This window comes from Panthera onca, chromosome B4 (genome assembly GCF_046562875.1).
Source record: "Panthera onca isolate mPanOnc1 chromosome B4, mPanOnc1 haplotype 2, whole genome shotgun sequence".
NCBI classification, from domain to species: domain Eukaryota; kingdom Metazoa; phylum Chordata; class Mammalia; order Carnivora; family Felidae; genus Panthera; species Panthera onca.
The window spans coordinates 133,028,809-133,046,821 of NC_138345.1; the positions used below are offsets into that span (position 1 = coordinate 133,028,809).

At 42.3% G+C, this 18,013-nt stretch overlaps 1 protein-coding gene across 15 annotated transcripts in view; it reads left to right on the plus strand.

Moving 5' to 3' along the window:
- The window catches only part of TNRC6B (trinucleotide repeat containing adaptor 6B), a 249,515-nt gene that overhangs the window by 200,209 nt on the left and 31,293 nt on the right, over positions 1-18,013 (plus strand). For 14 of the 15 annotated variants that reach the window (XM_081796270.1, XM_081796269.1, XM_060659480.3 and 11 more), the window contains 5 exons: positions 1,963-2,037; positions 3,132-3,177; positions 4,623-4,771; positions 5,846-6,016; positions 9,985-10,110. In XM_081796270.1, coding sequence (XP_081652396.1) covers positions 1,963-2,037; positions 3,132-3,177; positions 4,623-4,771; positions 5,846-6,016; positions 9,985-10,110 — 567 coding nt within the window. The remainder of the gene's footprint in view (positions 1-1,962; positions 2,038-3,131; positions 3,178-4,622; positions 4,772-5,845; positions 6,017-9,984; positions 10,111-18,013) is intronic. The other variant, XM_060659494.3, reaches the window with a different exon arrangement.

An 18,013-nucleotide genomic window follows, 5' to 3' on the forward strand; every position in this document is an offset into this window, starting at 1 on the left:
GAAGCTTTCAAGGCACACTTTGTAAATGTTTTATGCTTTTGCATTCTAAAACCAAGGAAGGCCTTAGGGTAAGTCCCCATGATATATAGAAGAGAAACCAGAGTAAGATAGCTTTTCCAGTGGCAATCAGCGGGATTGGTTTTTCTCCGATGCGGGAAATTCCAAAACCCAGAACCGTCCTCCCAGCAAAGCAAAGTGCCGGAGCACAAGCCTGATGCAGCAACCAGGTGATGTGCCTACGTCCCGTACCAGCTTGCGTTTGAAAGCTGTTGGCTTTCCATATCTTGGAGCAGCTCCACGTCCCCCTTGATGTGCCTAATTCGATGAGGACTTTGGTTTCAATGTAGAACAGGTCTTTGAACCTGAACCACTCTCTCAGCAGAGGTGTTCTTTTCCCTTCCACAGATAAATTGATGGAAATTAGAAGTGGGCAGCCATATAATTTCAACTTCACAGTGAATATTGTCCTGGTTTCAAATACCAAGGGCCGTCCTAGAAGGTCTTCAGTTGGCTAAGGGGGCTGCGCCTTCATCACTTTTTGCTGTAGGATATTAATTTTGTTCTGAACATAGTAACTCAATAGCCTAAGAGCACAGGTAGTTCCTGTTGGAGACATCCCGTTTAAGCGCCCGTTACAGTTTCCCTTCTGAGGACTTCTTTCTGTTCGCCCTAGTCACAAAAGGAATTATTCAGTAAACTCCTCAGCATTTTTGTACTCTCAGGCTATCTGGCCTGTTGTGGTCTTGTTTTTGTCATTTACAAACTCCCATTGAGAAGGAATGAAAAGGCAGTCAAGGGAGACTGCTTACTGACCAGAAGTGACCAGGGGGAAGGTGCTCACCCACTCAGGCTGCCCCATGACTGACCTTTTTTTTTTTTTTAAACTGATTGTGATGCAGATACAGATAACGTAAAATGTACTGTTTTAACCACCTTTAAGTGTGCACAGTTCAGTAGCATTGAGTACATTCAGCACCATTCAACACTAGATGATGTGACCATCAACACCATCTAGACACAAAACTCTTTTCATCTTGCAAAACTGAAACTCCGTTCACATTAGGCAAATCTACCAATTCTCCCCTCCCTCCACTGAGGGCTTTTTTGACCTTAAAACCTGTAACTGAACTTAAATTAACTTACTCGCTTCCAAGAATTAATAACACCGACCTAACAAATACCATCAAAACACAGTTTTTATTTGAAGAATGCACAAATGCACAAAGCCCCGTCACCACCTCTCCCCACCAAGTCCTCATCATAGTCCAACCTGCCTTCTCTGCAGAAGTAAAGTGGAGCTGATAGGGGTCCTCTTCAGGGAGAAGCTAGGTTGTCCCTTCTTAAGAAATAAAAACTCACATCCGCCTTGCTTTACAGTAAGATCAGGGATGGTGTCTTTGGCTAGGCGTCTTTCCCACTGGGGACCCATGTCCTTTATACTACGTAACAAGCAGATGAAGCGCTGCATAGATGAGTCCTCATTGTATCCACACAGAGACTAATGACCAGTTTAAATAACCTATTTAAATAGGCTAGTGCCTATTTATTTTCCAGATAATAGGCACTAGCATCAAACTCTTTCTTTTCTTTTAATACAAACTGGCTTAGGTTACAAGAAGATACTAAAAGGGAAAGTACTAGCATGCGAACATTGTATTTTAGAAAATCTGATATTGACCTTCTACTTATAAGGTAAAAACACCAGCTGACTATATGTTTTTCCAGTTACTTCTAATTCAGTGTGACGAATAAAATAAGAATGAAAACATAGATAGAACTAGAGAACTTACTCTTCCAGACTAACTGAAAATATCAAAATAACCACAGTTAAAGAGGGAAATTTGGGTTCAAAAAGGTAAACTGTTGGTTCTGCATTTTCAATCAGTACTTAAATGCAACTCAGCTATGAAGTGAGATTAAATAAATTATTTGGTTCTGAGGTTACACATTTCATTTCTGTAGTGTTCACTGAAAGGAGGAAACAATGATTCATGGATGAATCCTCTTGCCAAACAGTTTTCAAATATGGGATTGCTGGTAAGTTTCATTTTCTCCTGTGTATAATATACCCCATCTTTTACTTTTAGCACAAATGTTAAGACCACTGTCACATATAGTTCAAAATTCTAGATTTAGGGGTGCCTGGGTGGCTTAGTTAGGCATCTGACCCTTGACTTTGGCTCAGGTCATGATCTCACAGTTCATGGTTTCAAGCCCTGCATTGGGCTCTGCACTGACAGTGCAGAGCCTGCTTGGCATCCTCTCTCTTCCTCTCTCTCTCTGCCCTTTCCCCCCTCAAAATAAATAAATAAACTTTAAATCTGTCTTAATTTAAAAAACAAAACAAAGTTACAGATTTGGAAACTGGTTAAACAATGTGTCTCATTTGGATTGAGCAATATTTATTTTCTCTTATTTTTAATGAAATAACTCCAATACTTAGAGGTTATGACTTTTGAATTTGTAGTCCTTGTACCCTTTTCCTTAGGTGGTTAGGGGAAGAAAGAGCCAGGCCCTTGAAACTTACATAATTTTCCCTGACTACTGCTGTACCAGCTTTAATATTATAATTTTGAAAATGACAACAACTGCACAATAACTAGAGAAATTATTTATAATTAATTATATAGGGAATTCTTGTAGGATTTCTCTCTCTCTCTCTTTTTTTTAATCTCTTGGGAACATCGTGGGGACACCCCGTCCCTGGTTGCCAAAAGACAAACGGCTTGACTTGGCTGCACATTTCCAGATTTCATGACTTGACAAGTCACGAGAAGAAGTTGTCGTCATTTGGCTGACACTCCTGGAATTTGATCCCGAGCCGACTGGAACTTGAGGACAGGGTTTTATTTCTCTGAGCAGCTATTTAGCTGTTGCTCTGTCCGTAGAATTGCTGAAACTGACTGATTCTATGTGAAAATCGAATTTACAAATGTAGACCCAGCAGCAATCAAATTAGTCATATTATAAATGATAATTGTCTTCATTCCCGTGTAAGGTTCACATCAAAGGACCTTGTATGGTCCCACTAGTAAGCTGTCACTCCCACATAAATAATGCCTTTTTTTTTCTCTCTGATTCAAACATTGAATTGAAACCTTAATCCTCCCTCACCGTTGCTTATTTTTCAGAGTCAAACTGAAGATAATCCAAGCAGCAAAATGGATTTGTCTGTAGGTGTGTATCACTCCACTAATGTGAACGGGATATATTGTTGTTAATAATGTCATGTTGGTTCCCTCCTCCATTTGCCTGGGCTGGGTGCTAGTCAGCAGACACGAAGGATCGTCCTACACACTAGGTAGGGACTGAAGACTGAAATGGCTGCAAGATCCAAGAAAGTAACGTAAAGGAGTGGGGTATGCCAGGTATGAGAAATTGGGACCGGAGGCCACCTGTAAGGCGGCCACTTGACCGCCCTTGGCAGTTGTTGCCTTGGAGGGTAAAGGCCCAGCTTTGTCAGCAATGCAGACATATATTGACATCCTGATTTTTAAATACTGGAAACTAATTCAGATTTTAAAAACTGTGGTGTGTGGCCGAACAAAATATGTCTGTGGCCCCGCCAGACTCCACTCTCAGATCTCTCATCGCGTGTGCACCGAGATGTTTCATTTCTGACGAGCTGTCCCAGTGCAAGTGGAGCAGATGCCATGTCAGCCCTTAGTCTGTGGGCTCCTCACCGTGATGCTGTTGCTCACTTTGAGGACCTTAAAAAGAATCAAACCGAGAAGAAAGTAAAACAGTCCTGGGTCATAAGGGAAATAGCCTTTGATCGATGATATTTTAAAATCTAAGAATGACAGGGCGCCTGGGTGACTCAGTTAAGTGTCCGACTCTTGATTTCAGCTCAGGTCATGATCTCATGGTTCGTGAGTTCGAGCCCCGAGTCGGACTCCGTGCTATCAGCGCAGAAGCTGCTTGGGATTCTCTCTCTTTCTTTCTCTGCCCCTCCCCCACTCACTCGCAAGTCTCTCTCTCTCTCTCTCTCTCTCTCTCTCAAAATAAACAAGTAAACTTTAAAAAAGAATAAGTCTAAGAACAACAAAAACGTAAGCTTCCAGGGGTACTGATCATGCCCCATGTACAATAGCACATTTCCAGAGCTTTGAAGAAAAGAGGACCATCATGGTACCTAGGAAATCACATTGTTCACTTGATGTGTTCATGTCTGAGTTCTAAATTCTAGGGTCACAGCTGTGCCTAATAGGCCTCTTTATCCCCAATAACTGTTTCACAACCAACCCTACCCATTTATCTGGCAGATGCTAAAATAGCAGCAAGAGACAAATTCTCTCACTGAGGACATTTGAATTTATGAGCCAGTTATACTCCTCAAACACATCAATAACCAGTTAGGATATTTTTTTAGTTGGATTTTTACCAGTTTGGCCCTAAGTCTCTCTTTCAGTCTTCCATTGAAAACAAGCTACAACAGATACAGATCTTTTAAAAAGAAACAAAAGGATCCACATGTGCTCCAGGGAGGGTCTCCAGCAGCCTCAACCAACAAGATCTCTCGTGGTCTTACACTTGACACCCCCGGGAGGCAAGTGGGACTGGTCACTCCTGGTCAAAACATTGGTTCTTGAAATTTTCACTTCTTCTGTGCTACTTTTCAGGGAGCCTTCCAGATAAAAAATTTGACGTGGACAAGAGAGCGATGAATCTCGGGGATTTTAATGATATCATGAGGAAGGATCGATCTGGGTTCCGTCCACCTAATTCCAAAGACATGGGAACCACAGATAGTGGGCCTTATTTTGAGAAGGTGAGTTGAATCCTTTGAGATAATAATTCATGTGAACCACTTTGGTTTCCATTTGTTCTTTGGATAATTAATTCCAGGAGGAAATGTAGAATTACTGAATTAATTAATGAGCAAAACGCAGACATCACCTGCTTTTAAGTGGTGACGTGAAAACAATTGATGTCAACAGGTGATTGGGCAGTAGCTAGAACCATCCGTCCTTAGCATGTGAGTATGGTGAAGGTGGTCTGAATTTTTGGAAATTTTATGAAACTTGGAGGGGGTATATGGTCTGACTTTTTACAGTAAAAGAAATGCACACTCAAAATGTGTAGAAGAAATTTTAGAGATAAATTTATTCTGAATTCTTTTTTCTGCTGCTTTGGAATGAGAAATTAAATTTGGGATCTTGTGTGAACAATCTGTATCTCCCAAGGCCTTGCCTTCTAGCTTTGTCAAGATGGCCCAGAACTTGGTCTTTTGATGTTTCGAAGAGACTCCCTTTGTTTTCTCTCTCCATTTCCCCAGTGACCTATTTTTAGTTACAGTGGTACACTGTCCAAATTCTCAAGTACCTGATTTCAGTGTGTCATTTATACCTATTTGTTTTGATTTTTATCAGTTCTAATGGAGGAGATCATTCCTTGATTCAGAATACAGATTTTCCATGGCCCCGGTCTTCAGAAAGCAGTTAAAACTGAAAGTTTTAGATCTAGCACATTTTTGACACCACTGATGCTGGTCCAGGCAGCAACAGATTCACAAGATTACTCTGGCTTCTGTTTCAGCAGCCACATCGTTAGAGTAATCGATATTAGATGTATAAAAATAAAGTGTCTGGCAATGTTTATCTTCACACAATGGGCAGAATGTGTTACTGACTTAGAGAATAAGAAAAAATCTGGATCAGAGATGACAGATGGTGTCTGTTGGGCCAAGTGTGATGACTCTTACCAGATCCAAATTCCATCCTCGTTTATTGCTAATACACTCTAATTCTGTTTGTTCCTAGTGTTTCTCTCTTGTCCCTTCTTGCATTCTGTTGCTTCACTAACCAACACTCCTTGTGATTGGCTAACTCCTACTGCTTTTCAGCTGACTTTGCCTTTCTCCAATCAAGATGGGTGCCTTGGGGATGAGGCTCCCTGCTCTCCCTTCTCCCCTTCTCCCAGCTACAAGCTGTCTCCCTCTGGTTCCACACTACCCAACGTCAGCCTTGGAGCAATCGGCACAGGGCTCAACCCCCAAAACTTCGCTGCTAGACAAGTAAGGAGGCCTCTCAAATTTATAACTGCTCGGCTGTGGCCTCGCCTTGGCCCTGGTCTGCAGTTTATTGCATTTTTTGTCTGTCTTGGGAAATTTGTTGATTACTGAATGCACAGAATGATGCTAAGTATTAGGCTTTAGATCTTTCAGCCCATAGAACCCATCTCTCTTCATGTTTTCTCAACGTGGATTTTATTTTCAATCTGTTTCTTTAGTCCTCTCATATTTGGTCATAAGTTCACATATAATAAGTTAACTAATAACTGGCTTAGGAAAATGTTAAAGAGGCCACATAGGTATCTTATGACGCCTAACTTAGCAACTTATTTACCATTTTTAACATTAGATTGAATGGCAAGTGATACTTTTGAAGTCTGTTCAATTTGATAAGACTTCTAACTAGAAAACAGTGGCAAAACTAGTAAAGAGTAAATACTTGAGCATTACAGCATCTTAAAATCTAATGTCCTTAAGCGTAAAATATAATAATTAACCAGAGAAAGGTAATTTGATATGCGAGAACGAAGCTTTGGGAAGACTGGATATTGTTCAGATGTGGCAAACAGCCTGGGGCACCCCGTTCGCTAGGGGTGCGTCTCCATGGTCCCGGGAAGGGCTGTGCACTGGGCGAGACCGGCAGGGCTGGCCCCCTAAGGCCCCCTCTCTCACCTTTGCGGGCCTAAGGCAGCCTGAGGGGCTGTCACTGCAGCTCCTGTGTAGTTCTCGCAGAGAAAACCAGGAATTTGGAGACAATTCCCTTGGGACGGTGACTCCAGGGATGATATTTTCCTAGCCACAGTTCTGTGACCACTTACCTGTCACTGTGGCTTTCACCTCAGGATATCATGGAAGGATGTTTAATTATTAATTGTATCCATTCTGTTTCCACATGAGGGCTTTCACATACAAGTTAAAGGATGATGTAAAACCTCTCTCACACCATAGTCCTCCAGTTACACGCAGGTCTTTCATACGCTTCTAATTGTTGCCTTAGCACATTTTTTAAATGGATCATGTTATATCCATGTATTCAGTTGGTTATCTCTGGTTTGGGAGTTATGGGTAATTTCTTGTTTTCTTTATTTTTTATATTTCCCTGTATTTCTTAATGTTTCCATAGAGAATGTAGATGTGCATTGCTTTTATAAACAGAGAAGAAATAATTACATCAGTGGTTTTGGGCAGCTTTTTTGTTGAGGATTGAGGTATACAAAATATAAGTTACCCTAACACTCTTGAGCAATGATTATAAACATGCCCACAGGATCACATGTTTATCAAATGCCATTAGTATATAATTTTTAGCATAACATAAACCAGCCAAAGTATCCGTGCACTGGACACTAAGAAAAGGTCATTCCTCTTTGATTTCTTTTGGTTTGGTTTTTTGTTTTGTTTTTTGAATCTGTGGATTGCTACAAAGTCCATTGTGAATCAACTAAATATGATCATGACTTTTTTCACACGTGACTATTTTCATGCAGACTTCATATACTTCCTATTTAAAAATTAAAATGTGAGGTTTTTATTTTAAAATCACAGATTTCAGTCAGCTTGCTAACACTGTTTTTAATGTATATGCCTTTCTGAGTTAAACACTGTAGTTGAGGCAAATATCACCAATAAATATTGGACTCAGGTCATCGTATAACAGTGAAGCTGTAGAAATAACCAGGTTAACTGCGGTTAACGTATAAATAGCGTTTGATGACCGCTTTCCTAATTTCTAAATATACTTAAAAAAAAAAAAACTGAATCTATATGATTGCCTCTAGACATATTAGTGTGCAAAATAGCTACTTCTAAGCTAAGAAAGCAAATGACAGTGCCAGGTTTCATATTTAAAAAGAGAGAAGGTGTCGTTTGATAGATTGCCATTGACTCATCTGTACTGTTATCCATATTGGACGTATCACAGGGCTTGATACGATTTTAGAGATACTTGATAAAGAAAACCTGAAACCTCAAGTGGGGGTAGGGGGCATCTGTCCACTGGGAATGTGCAGGTAGGGCCTGATTTCACAAGAACTAAACAAAAAGTGAAATTCCTTTTAATATTTCTTACCAAAAGAGCAGTTGGAATTTAAAATGATCCTCACAAAGCAGTTTTGGACCAGTTAAAACATGGATTCTGGGAAGGACTTAAGCTACCAGTAACCCCACCATCCAAGGACCCGTCCAAGGTCATTACTTTGATAGTGAAGTATGAGAATCATCTTAGCAGAATATTCTCAATGAAACAGATGTTTCTTGTGTTCTTGAGAATGATCAGTAGGTAAGCTACCAGCTACCATGATCTCAGAAAAGTTAGAGCCAAGCCACGTCACCTTAGAGTGACAATTTTGATTAGTAAGTCAGGGGAAGTGGAGACATTATAGTTTGTAGAATTAAAGGTCTTTTCATGTTTTAAGAGTCCTTTGGGAGATTTAAAATTCATGGTGGATCTTTGATTTTCTTTTATGACATAGACACAGATTTTGATTGTCTTTTCCACTTTATGTTCATAGCCATTTTTATTTTCAGTGCTTTTAAGTTCATTAATTTTCCAGTAGCAGTCCCTTAATCTATTTTGAATCATTAAGCCATTAAAATATCGTTAGTGTTGTAGAACTTAATGGCGCTGTTCCAAAATTCTTCTTTAAAATTACCTTAATCCCCGTGAAGCCATGGATAAGTTGGTGACTTCCGTTCAGAATACACAGGCTAGGTATATAGGCAGTGGTCCAGCTGCCTTCACTAAGGATGTGCAGTAGGATGTTGCCAAGTGTATGAAATTGGTGGGTCATGGTGTTAGCATCCTACAGACTAGGACTTTATTATAGAGTTCTGGGAATACAGAGAAGGAAATATTAAGCTGGTGGTTGAAAGACAGAATGGAAAATAACTATAACATGACTTGCTGATGCCATCAAAGAATGACTTTAAGTGTTTTGAGAACATATAGGTGGGTCAGTTAATTTGAATGTGAACCGAGGAAGAAAGTTGGGGGAAGCCTTCCTTTATGAGGATGAGCTCTGAGCTGGGCCTCAAGGCCAAGTGAAGATGGTGTAGAAACTTTCCTCAGACAGAAGGAACAGTGTCAAGTTATCAAATATGGCTTTTTTGGCTGAAGGGCTTTTCTCAGCTCAAAACAAGTCAGAAGGGCCATCATATAGCCTGGTTTTCTGTAATTCTTTGATTGGAATAGCCTAGAAGTGGTCCCGTGAGTTCGTCCTCCAGAAATCAGGGAATTAAGCTTATTTTTTACCAGGCTGGCATTCATACACTGGAATGAAAAGTTACAGGTGAGTAATGAGGTTTTTTTTAGTGCCCCATAATGGTTTTTCACTTTTTCCTTTTCTGCTTTTGTTTTTTTAAATCTCACTCTTGATTTAGATTTTGTCATCTAGCAAAGGAGGGATCAAGCAGACCCAAGATAGGAAAGCCTGTTTAGATCTGGAGTAGAGTTCTTAAGGAGCTAGACTACAAGCGGGTGGCACTGATTCTGTGATTGAACTAATCAAGCCAGAGACATTACTATCATAGTGTTGTTTTACAGTTGATATTATACAGAAGCCTGCATTTGTGCTCAGGTGCCTTTCAAGGTGGAGCTCAGATTATTGGATTTGAGAATAAACTTGGTAAACCCAGTCTTTAAAAGAAAAAGAGAGAGTAGTCGAAATAAACATTATATTGCCTCTACCTTTCAATTACAAAAAAAAAAAATGCTTTTTTGAAACATTTGACCAAATGTAAGCCTTTCGGTTATAGAGTGCCTCAGACTGCAGGGGTGGTGGTGCTGTGTGCATGATTTGATTTGGATAATTTTCCCAAGCATTCCGAGACCAGGAATTTTTCGGTTATAAAATTCTGTGATTCCACAGAACACAGGATATGATTCTTCTGAGGGATAGAAAGCCAGAACTGTTTCTTTTTCACGTTCTCTTATGTTAACAAAAAAGCCTTAACTGTTGCTGTTGTGTTTGCAGGGTGGCAATCATGGTTTGTTTGGAAATAGCACAGCACAATCGAGAGGTATGCACACGCCAGTGCAGCCGCTAAATTCTTCTCCTAATCTCCGGGCGCAAGTGCCTCCCCAGTTTATTTCCCCCCAGGTAAGCGATTTTATGTTTCCACGATTCAGCAGTAAAGCCTCTACAGGCGGTGCCCAGTTGCCAACTGGGTTTTGTGGGCAGAAAAAGCAGAAAAGGAATAATAGTTACCCAAATGTCTAAAGTGTAAAAAGTCTTGGGGCACCTGGGGGGCTCAGTCAGTTAAGCGTCCGCCTTTGGCTCAGGTCATGATCTCATGGCTCATGGGTTCAAGCCTGTGTCAGACTCTGTGCTGACAGCTCGGAGCCTGGAGGCTGCTTCAGATTCTGTGTCTTCCTCTCTCTCTGCCCCTCCCCCACTCGTGCTCGCTCGCTCTCGTGCTCTCTCTCTCTCAAAAATAAACATTGACCAAAATTTTTAATGTAAAAAACCCAGATCAAGATTTTTGGAACAAAATGTCCAACTCCTTGTTTTATTGTATCGTACACACAAAGATGGTTTTCTATGAAAAGCATTATGATTACATCCCTTTTCGATCTCTCCGTATTTTTTCCAGTACGGCGTGCATGGGTTTAATTGCGTGTAATTGAAACTACCGTACAAGTGCTGCACTGTACTGATGTGCCAGTATTCTGAAATCGGTCGCCCTTGAGGATTCCCCTGCAGGTAGATGGGAGAATAGCCAGGTTCTGACGTATTCTGAGACGTTTTGAGGAGCTGGATGCTGAAGTGCTGACTAGATGCTCCAGGGGAGTGTTGAGAACAGATGAAGCGGCAGAGACTCCCTCATGGAGCAGCTCTGCGTTGTGGGATACAGTCCTTTGTTTGGGAAACCCTTTAGGTCTGTTTCTCAGTAGGACATGTGCAGCGCACTGTTTGCAGGCTCCAGGTGACAGATTTGTGCCAGTCTGCCACAGAGCCCCTCGTATGTCTGTGAGAAAGTGGGTCCGAAGGGCAACATCGAAGTTGGTGAGCCCATGTGAGGATTCAGCGTGGGACCTTGGTCTCCTCATAATGTTCCTTCGGTGAACTGAGATCAAAAGCGAGGAGTTGATCCCGTCCGACAAAAGGGGGCGGGGCACTTAACTAGGTCCAATCAGCAGATCGTAAAGGGTCAGGTTTTATTGCTGTTTTGTTGTTTGAAATATCTTTTAAGACAAAGTCTTAAAACATTTTATTTGAGGGGCACCCGGGTGGTTCGGTCCATTAGGTGTCCAACTCTTGCTTTCAGCTCAGGTCACAATCCCAGGATCATGAGATTGAATCCCGCATCAGGTTCCGTGCTGAGCTTGGAGCCTGCTTAAGATTCTGTCTCTCTCCCCCTCTCTGTTCCTCCCCTGCTCATGTGTACACCCTCTCTCTTTCTTTCAAAGGTGTGTGTGTGTGTGTGTGTGTGTGTGTGTGTGTGTGTGTGTGTGTATTTTTTAACCATAACCTATAGATTTCAAATTCTGTTTTTGGCATTGAGTCTGTAACTGTCTTAGTAGAGGAAGGAATGTTCCTTGCCCTGCCCTCTCGTCTCCATGTCCTGCCCTGGGTGTCTGGGAGTCCTCTTAAGTGTCTCTCCTTCCTCACCCCTCTAAGTGCCAGTCATTCTCCAGGTCCCAGGTGGCAGTCTGTCCTTTAAGAGCTGTTCCTAACTTCCCCGGCACTCCACAGTGGTTGTGTCTTCTTAACTCCATGAGCTCCCTCCCACATGTCAGGCCACAGTCCTGTGGTTACCAACTATCTGCGGTGTGCCTGGTAGTGTGTTGGCCTCACACGGTGGAGAAACCACCGCCTCCTAACACAGCCTCCTGGAGTTGCTGGGGGTGATAGCAGAACACTCAGCAGACAGGCAGCATGATAAATGTGATGTAGAAATGTTTAACACAGTTTGGAAGCTGGGCGAGGCCGTGCACTAGGAGTGACATTTAAGCTGGGCCTTAAAGAATGAGTCAGTTTGCTGAGCAGAGCCAGGTTTAAATGTGCAGCAGGAGCGGCTTGGAGGACAAGGGGCAGTAATATCTGGAAGAACGTGGCATGTTTGGAAAAATGCAGTCGGTTTGAATAATTAGATTAAGCTTGTTGAAGCATATAGCTGTTGTCTAGAATGGAAGAGGAAAAAACTAGTCAGGGAGTTTGGCACCAGATTTGGAAAAGCTTTCTTTGCCTTGCTAAGGAGTTTGGACTCTGTCCCTTGTAACCGTTATCTGGGCGACTTCTTAAACACACAGTTTCCAGGTCTTCTGCAATCTACTGAGACACAATCTTGGGAGTTAGGACCTAGTAACCCCCTGCTGATTTTTATCTGCACCCTAAGGTTTAGCTGCTGCTGCTATAGATAATGTAGCATTGGGCAAAATTGTTCAGCTGAGCGGCAATGTAGGAAAACTTAGGTTTTGGAAAAAATAACATTGACAGTGATGTGGAGGACATATTTGAATGGCAGACTAACTAGAGCAAAGGAGCTCAGTTACAAGGCTAGTCCAGGAGTCCGGGTAAGGAGGTGGCAGTGGGAATGAAGACATTGTGAAGGTCCCAGATGACCTTTGTGTTGTGGGATACCGCAGTCACCTCTCCAGTCTCTCCTTACTCTGCATATCCACGGCATCTGACATAGTTGATCATGTCGTCCCTTCTGAAACTTTCATTCATCTGGTTTTTGGACACCTTGTATATTGGTTCTCCACCTGCCTTTCTTTCTCCGTCTTCTTTACAAGCTCCTCCTCCCCTCCCCAACATTTAAATGTTAGGGGCACCTGGTGGCTCAGTCAGTGAATCATCTGACTTTGGCTCAAGTCATTATCTCATGGCTCTTGAGTTCAAACCCCAAGTGGGGCTTTGTGCTCACAGCTCAGAGCCTGGAGCCTGCTTCAGATTCTGTGTCTCCCTGTCTGTCTCTGCTCCTCCCCTGCTTGTGCGCTCTCTCTCTCTCTCTCTCTCTCTCTCTCTCTCTCAAAAATAAATAAAAACATTAAAATAAAGAATCAGAGTGACCCAGTCACAGTCCTTGAACTTCTCCTCACCATCAGCAGCTACTGCTGGGTGACTTCACCCAGCAAATGACTTTAGGTATGACAGGGCCAAAACTGAGTCTTCAGCCCAGATCTCCGTTCTCAATTCCACGGGCTTCTGGGCATCTCTGCTAGGATGCCCTATAGGCACTTCATGTCAACATGTCCGAAACAGAGCTCATGATTTCATCCCATACTCCCCTCTAAAACATCCCCTTCCTCTAAGTAAGCAGCACTTCCCCTCTGCAGGTGCTTGGGCCACAGGCCACAGAGCTAGTGGTGAGGCCTCTCACGGTCCACATTCAGTCCATCAACAAGTTCCCCTTTAGAACTTTGTCCTGAATCTGACCCTTCCCTACCGCCTCCTCTAACATGACCCATGGCGAGCGACCACCGTTTCTTTCCTAGAAATGGCCTCCTGACTGGTCCTGCCCTGTCATATACAACACCTGCCTGCCTCCAGTCTGTTCTGCACCCAGCATTCTGACTGATCCTCTAAAACCACGCTACCCAGGGTAGGCCTTAGGCCACCTGAGCACTTGAAATGTGACCACTGGAGTGGAAGAACTGAAATTTTAATTTTAATTGATTTAAATTTAAATAGACATGCCTGGTTGGTGGCTACGGAATGAATACTGCAGAGGTGGAGCTTTTCCAGCATCACAGAAAGCTAAGGGTAAATCATGTCACTACTTTAACCTCTCATAGCTCCTTCTCTCGCTGAAAATACAAAGCCAGCTCTTTGCTGTTGTCTTTGACGCTCTTGGTGACCTCCTGCCACCCCCACCCACACCTGCCACTCTCCACTCAACTGGCCCCAGCGCACCAAGGGTGCTTCTAGAACAGTCTTCTCCCAGATTGCCACACGGCTCCATCTGTATTTGCTTCAGATCTCTGCCACCGTGGCACCTTCTCGGAGAGGCTTTCCCAGGCCGGGCTGAGGACAGTACGGCACCACTTGGCTGTCACGCCCCCAGGCACGTGTTAAGGTTCACAGTGGCAGGGTCTGTGTCTACTTTGTTCACTGCTGGATCCTGAACATCCACAACTGTGCAGGGCATGCATTTTGAGTAAATATATGTCAAATCATGGGAAGACGCATTTCAGAATGATTCAGAAAGTAGAATATTGTTAGGAAAAGAACTTAGTCTGAGAGACTTATAGGCTGCCAATCTCTTTATGACCAAAGTATCTGCTGTGCATGGAAAAGAAAAGTATTTGTGTTCTACATTTTTGGGATTTGTTTAGCAAAACGTGGTTAACATTATTTGATGCATAATGGGGGCAGAATATTAAGCAATGAAAACTTCAAATTTTTCAGGTTTTTTTCCCTAACATTTCCATATTTTAAAAAACAAAGGAGCTGGATAGCTTTTTTTTTTCTTTTTAAAGTAGAGGCAATATAATAACCACACTGAAAGTTTGGATAATGGAGAAAAAATTCTTCCAGAAACCCCCAACGCAGATGCAAAGACAGGGATTATTTTTACAAAATCCCCTACTCAGACTTTTCGTATCCAGACACACTTTCCACATCATGACATCCATGGTCACTATATCCTACTGTTTGTGTTAACTTTGGGTCATACATAGTATTTTCCTGTTACTACATAGTTTTCCTGTTGATTGTTCTTAATGAAGAAGGCATAATGTTCCATCAGGTAAACTTACTTTGATTTCCTGGGACATTCTCTTTGCCTATTATTGGATAGTAAATTATTTCTAATTTTTCACTGTTCTAAATAATGCAGTAGAGAAACTCATATACTTAGATCTTATATGCGATCCTTATACATAGATATTTTGCCCACATTATTTCCAAATTTAGTTGCCCAGGATGAAATTTATGGGTCAAAGTACATGAACACTTATGGTTTTTGAAAATACCAACTTTTACATCCATTTTAACTGTCTTTAGGGGCAGTCAGTATTCAGTGTGAACATGGGAAGAAGACACTGAAACTCATCTTTAAGATTTGTTACAGATATTCCAGGCGTTGGGTTTCTGCCTTGCCTTTTTCCTCCTGTTACTCAAATATTCAGAACGTAACCTACTCTACCAGGCTTTTGTCTTGCTTTAAACTGCTGTCATTTTGCACCTGCAGTGCTTTGTTAAATGCCATATTGACTCCAACTAGATCTTCCCTTTCTCCAGCCCAGCTGGAGGTTGAAGGGCTTTTAAGCCAGAATAATTAACTCCCTGCTACGGGAATGTGCCAACCTGCACTTTAATTACTCTGAGTCCCAGGTATGAATAGCCATTTGCCAGGAGCCTAGTGGTGCTTCTCTCTGGTCCTTTTGTATTCATTGGAGGACAGTGCATGTGCGGTCTGGGGGAGGGAAACATGGGGCAGAGCTAGACAGGAAGTCCTCAAAGTATAACCTTTATAGTTGTTATAACTGTCACTTCATGGCACACATGAGATACTGGCATTCAAATTAAATTTAAAGTATAAAAACACCTTGTGTTAGCATTTCTTTCTTTTATTTTCTTTTTTTTAATATTTTATTTTTAAGTAACCTCTACACCCAACTTGGGACTTGAACCCACAACCCCAAGATCAAGAGCCAGCACACTCCACCCACTGAACCAGCCAGAGGCCCCTGTGTTAGCATTTCTTTATAGTCTTTCTGTACCTATCTGTCTTTAAACAATATAGTTTCATTTTGCCTTTTTTGCACTTGATGTGACAAAAACTTGCAGTTTATAGCCTTCTCTGACTTTTTTTTCACTTGATACTGTTTCTGAGATTTCCCCAGGTTGATTTGGTCAGTTATGATTCATATAGTACTCTGTTACGTGAATATACCATCATTTATCTTTTCCACCACCAGCAGACATTTGGGTAGTTTTCAGGTTTCTGCTATTAGGAGGAATGCTGCTGTGAAGATTCCTATATTTGTCTCCTAGGATGGATTTGTTTCCTAGGGTACTGCTGGATCATACGCAGGTTTTACTTCGAATGGTAGTTTCTGTAGCTAATATCAAGTGATAGGAATGTGGGAGGTGGGTGGGAAGAATGGGCTCTTGGCAAAGGATGTCCTACTGTCTCAAGACTGAAGAGAAATGGGTCGATGAAGAGACCAGCTGATTTGTTCAGTAGAGCTTTTAGAACTGAACCGAGAAGTGGGAAGAAAGAGCTCAGACAATAGCTATTTATTTTGGAGGCCAGCAGGTTGGAAAACAAAATAAGCAGAGTAGATTTCCCATGAATCATAGAATCCTTTCCCTTTGGAAGGGAAATTAGAAACAATGCTGATGGCCTCAGAGCACCACTGTCCCATAGAAATATGACACAAACCCCATAATGTAATTTCAAATTTTTGGTAGCCACATTTAAAAAGATAAATAGAAGCAGGTAAAATTAAATTTAATAGTACGTATTCTTTAAGCCAATATAAATGATCATTTCAACCTATAATCAATGCTTAAAGATTATTGAATTTTTTACCTTTTTTTTTAAGGTTTTTTTTTTTTTTTTTTTTTTTTTTGAGACGGAGACAGAGCGCGAGTCGGGGAGGGGCAGAGAGAGAGGGAGAAACAGAATTGGAGGCAGGCTCCAGGCTCTAAGCTGTCAGCACAGGGCCTGATGCGGGGCTCGAACCCACGAACCATGAGATCATGACCTTAGCCAAAGTCGGACACTCAACCAACTGAGCCACCCAGGCTTTTTTTTCTTTCTTTTTTTTTTTTTTTTTTTTTTTTTAATTTTTTTTTTTTCAACGTTTTTTATTTATTTTTGGGACAGAGAGAGACAGAGCATGAACGGGGGAGGGGCAGAGAGAGAGGGAGACACAGAATCGGAAACAGGCTCCAGGCTCCGAGCCATCAGCCCAGAGCCTGACGCGGGGCTCGAACTCACGGACCGCGAGATCGTGACCTGGCTGAAGTCGGACGCTTAACCGACTGCGCCACCCAGGCGCCCCTTTTTTTTCTTTCTTAATACCAAGTCCCTCGGCGCATCTGGGTGGCTCAGTCGGTTGAGCGTTTGACTTCGGCTCAGGTCATGATCTCGTCTGTGAGTTCGAGCCCCGCGTCGGGCTCTGTGCTGACAGCTCAGAGCCAGGAGCCTGCTTCTGATTCTGTCTCCCTCTCTCTCTGCCCCTCCCCTGCTCATGCTCTCTCTCTCTCTCTCTCTCTCTCTCTCTCTCTCTGTCAAAAGTAAACATTTAAAAAAATTTAAAAAAAAAATACCAAGTCCCTCACGCAGGCCATAAAACTGGTGCAGAGATGGGGCGCCTGGGTGGCTCAGTCGGTTAAGCATCTGACTTCAGCTCAGGTCATGATCTTGTGGTGTGTGAGTTCGAGTCCCACGTCGGGCTCTGTGCTGACAGCTCAGAGCCAGGAGCCTGCTTCCGATTCTGTGTCTCCCCTCTCCCTGCCCCTGCCATGCTCATGTTGCCGTCTCTCAATAATAAATAAATGTTTAAAAAAAAAAACACTGGTGCAGAGGCACAATGTACAGTGGTGTGCTCACCCTGAGCTCACATTTGCTAGGGGTCCAACCGTTAAAATAGAAAATCAAACAAATGTTCTCATTGGTTGGCAACACTCAGCATCTCTTAGAGAATAGAGGAACAGCTAGGAGAACCGTGACTTTTACCCAAAATACTTCCCAAAATGATAGTGTTAATGGGTTAGGTGAAAAGTGGCTGAGATCTTGGAAGAAAGTGAGTTGGTGAGCCCCGGACAGGAGACTTGAACTTGTTTCTAGACTAGAAAGCATCAAAGGAAAGGTAGGCAGGTATTCTTGAGAATGTGGCAGAGACGGTGACTCAGAAGCGTTCATTGAACTCTGTTACGCTAAAGAAAGATACAGTGGGCACAGCCAGTGGGTCTTCTGATGAAAGCTTTCTGATGACTCAGATTTTAAAGGGGTATTTTCAAAAGCTGGAAAGTAAGGGTAGCAAGCAGGGATGGATATGTGTAAGAGTTGTGCTGGGGGATTAGAACGTAAAATAAGTGGAGG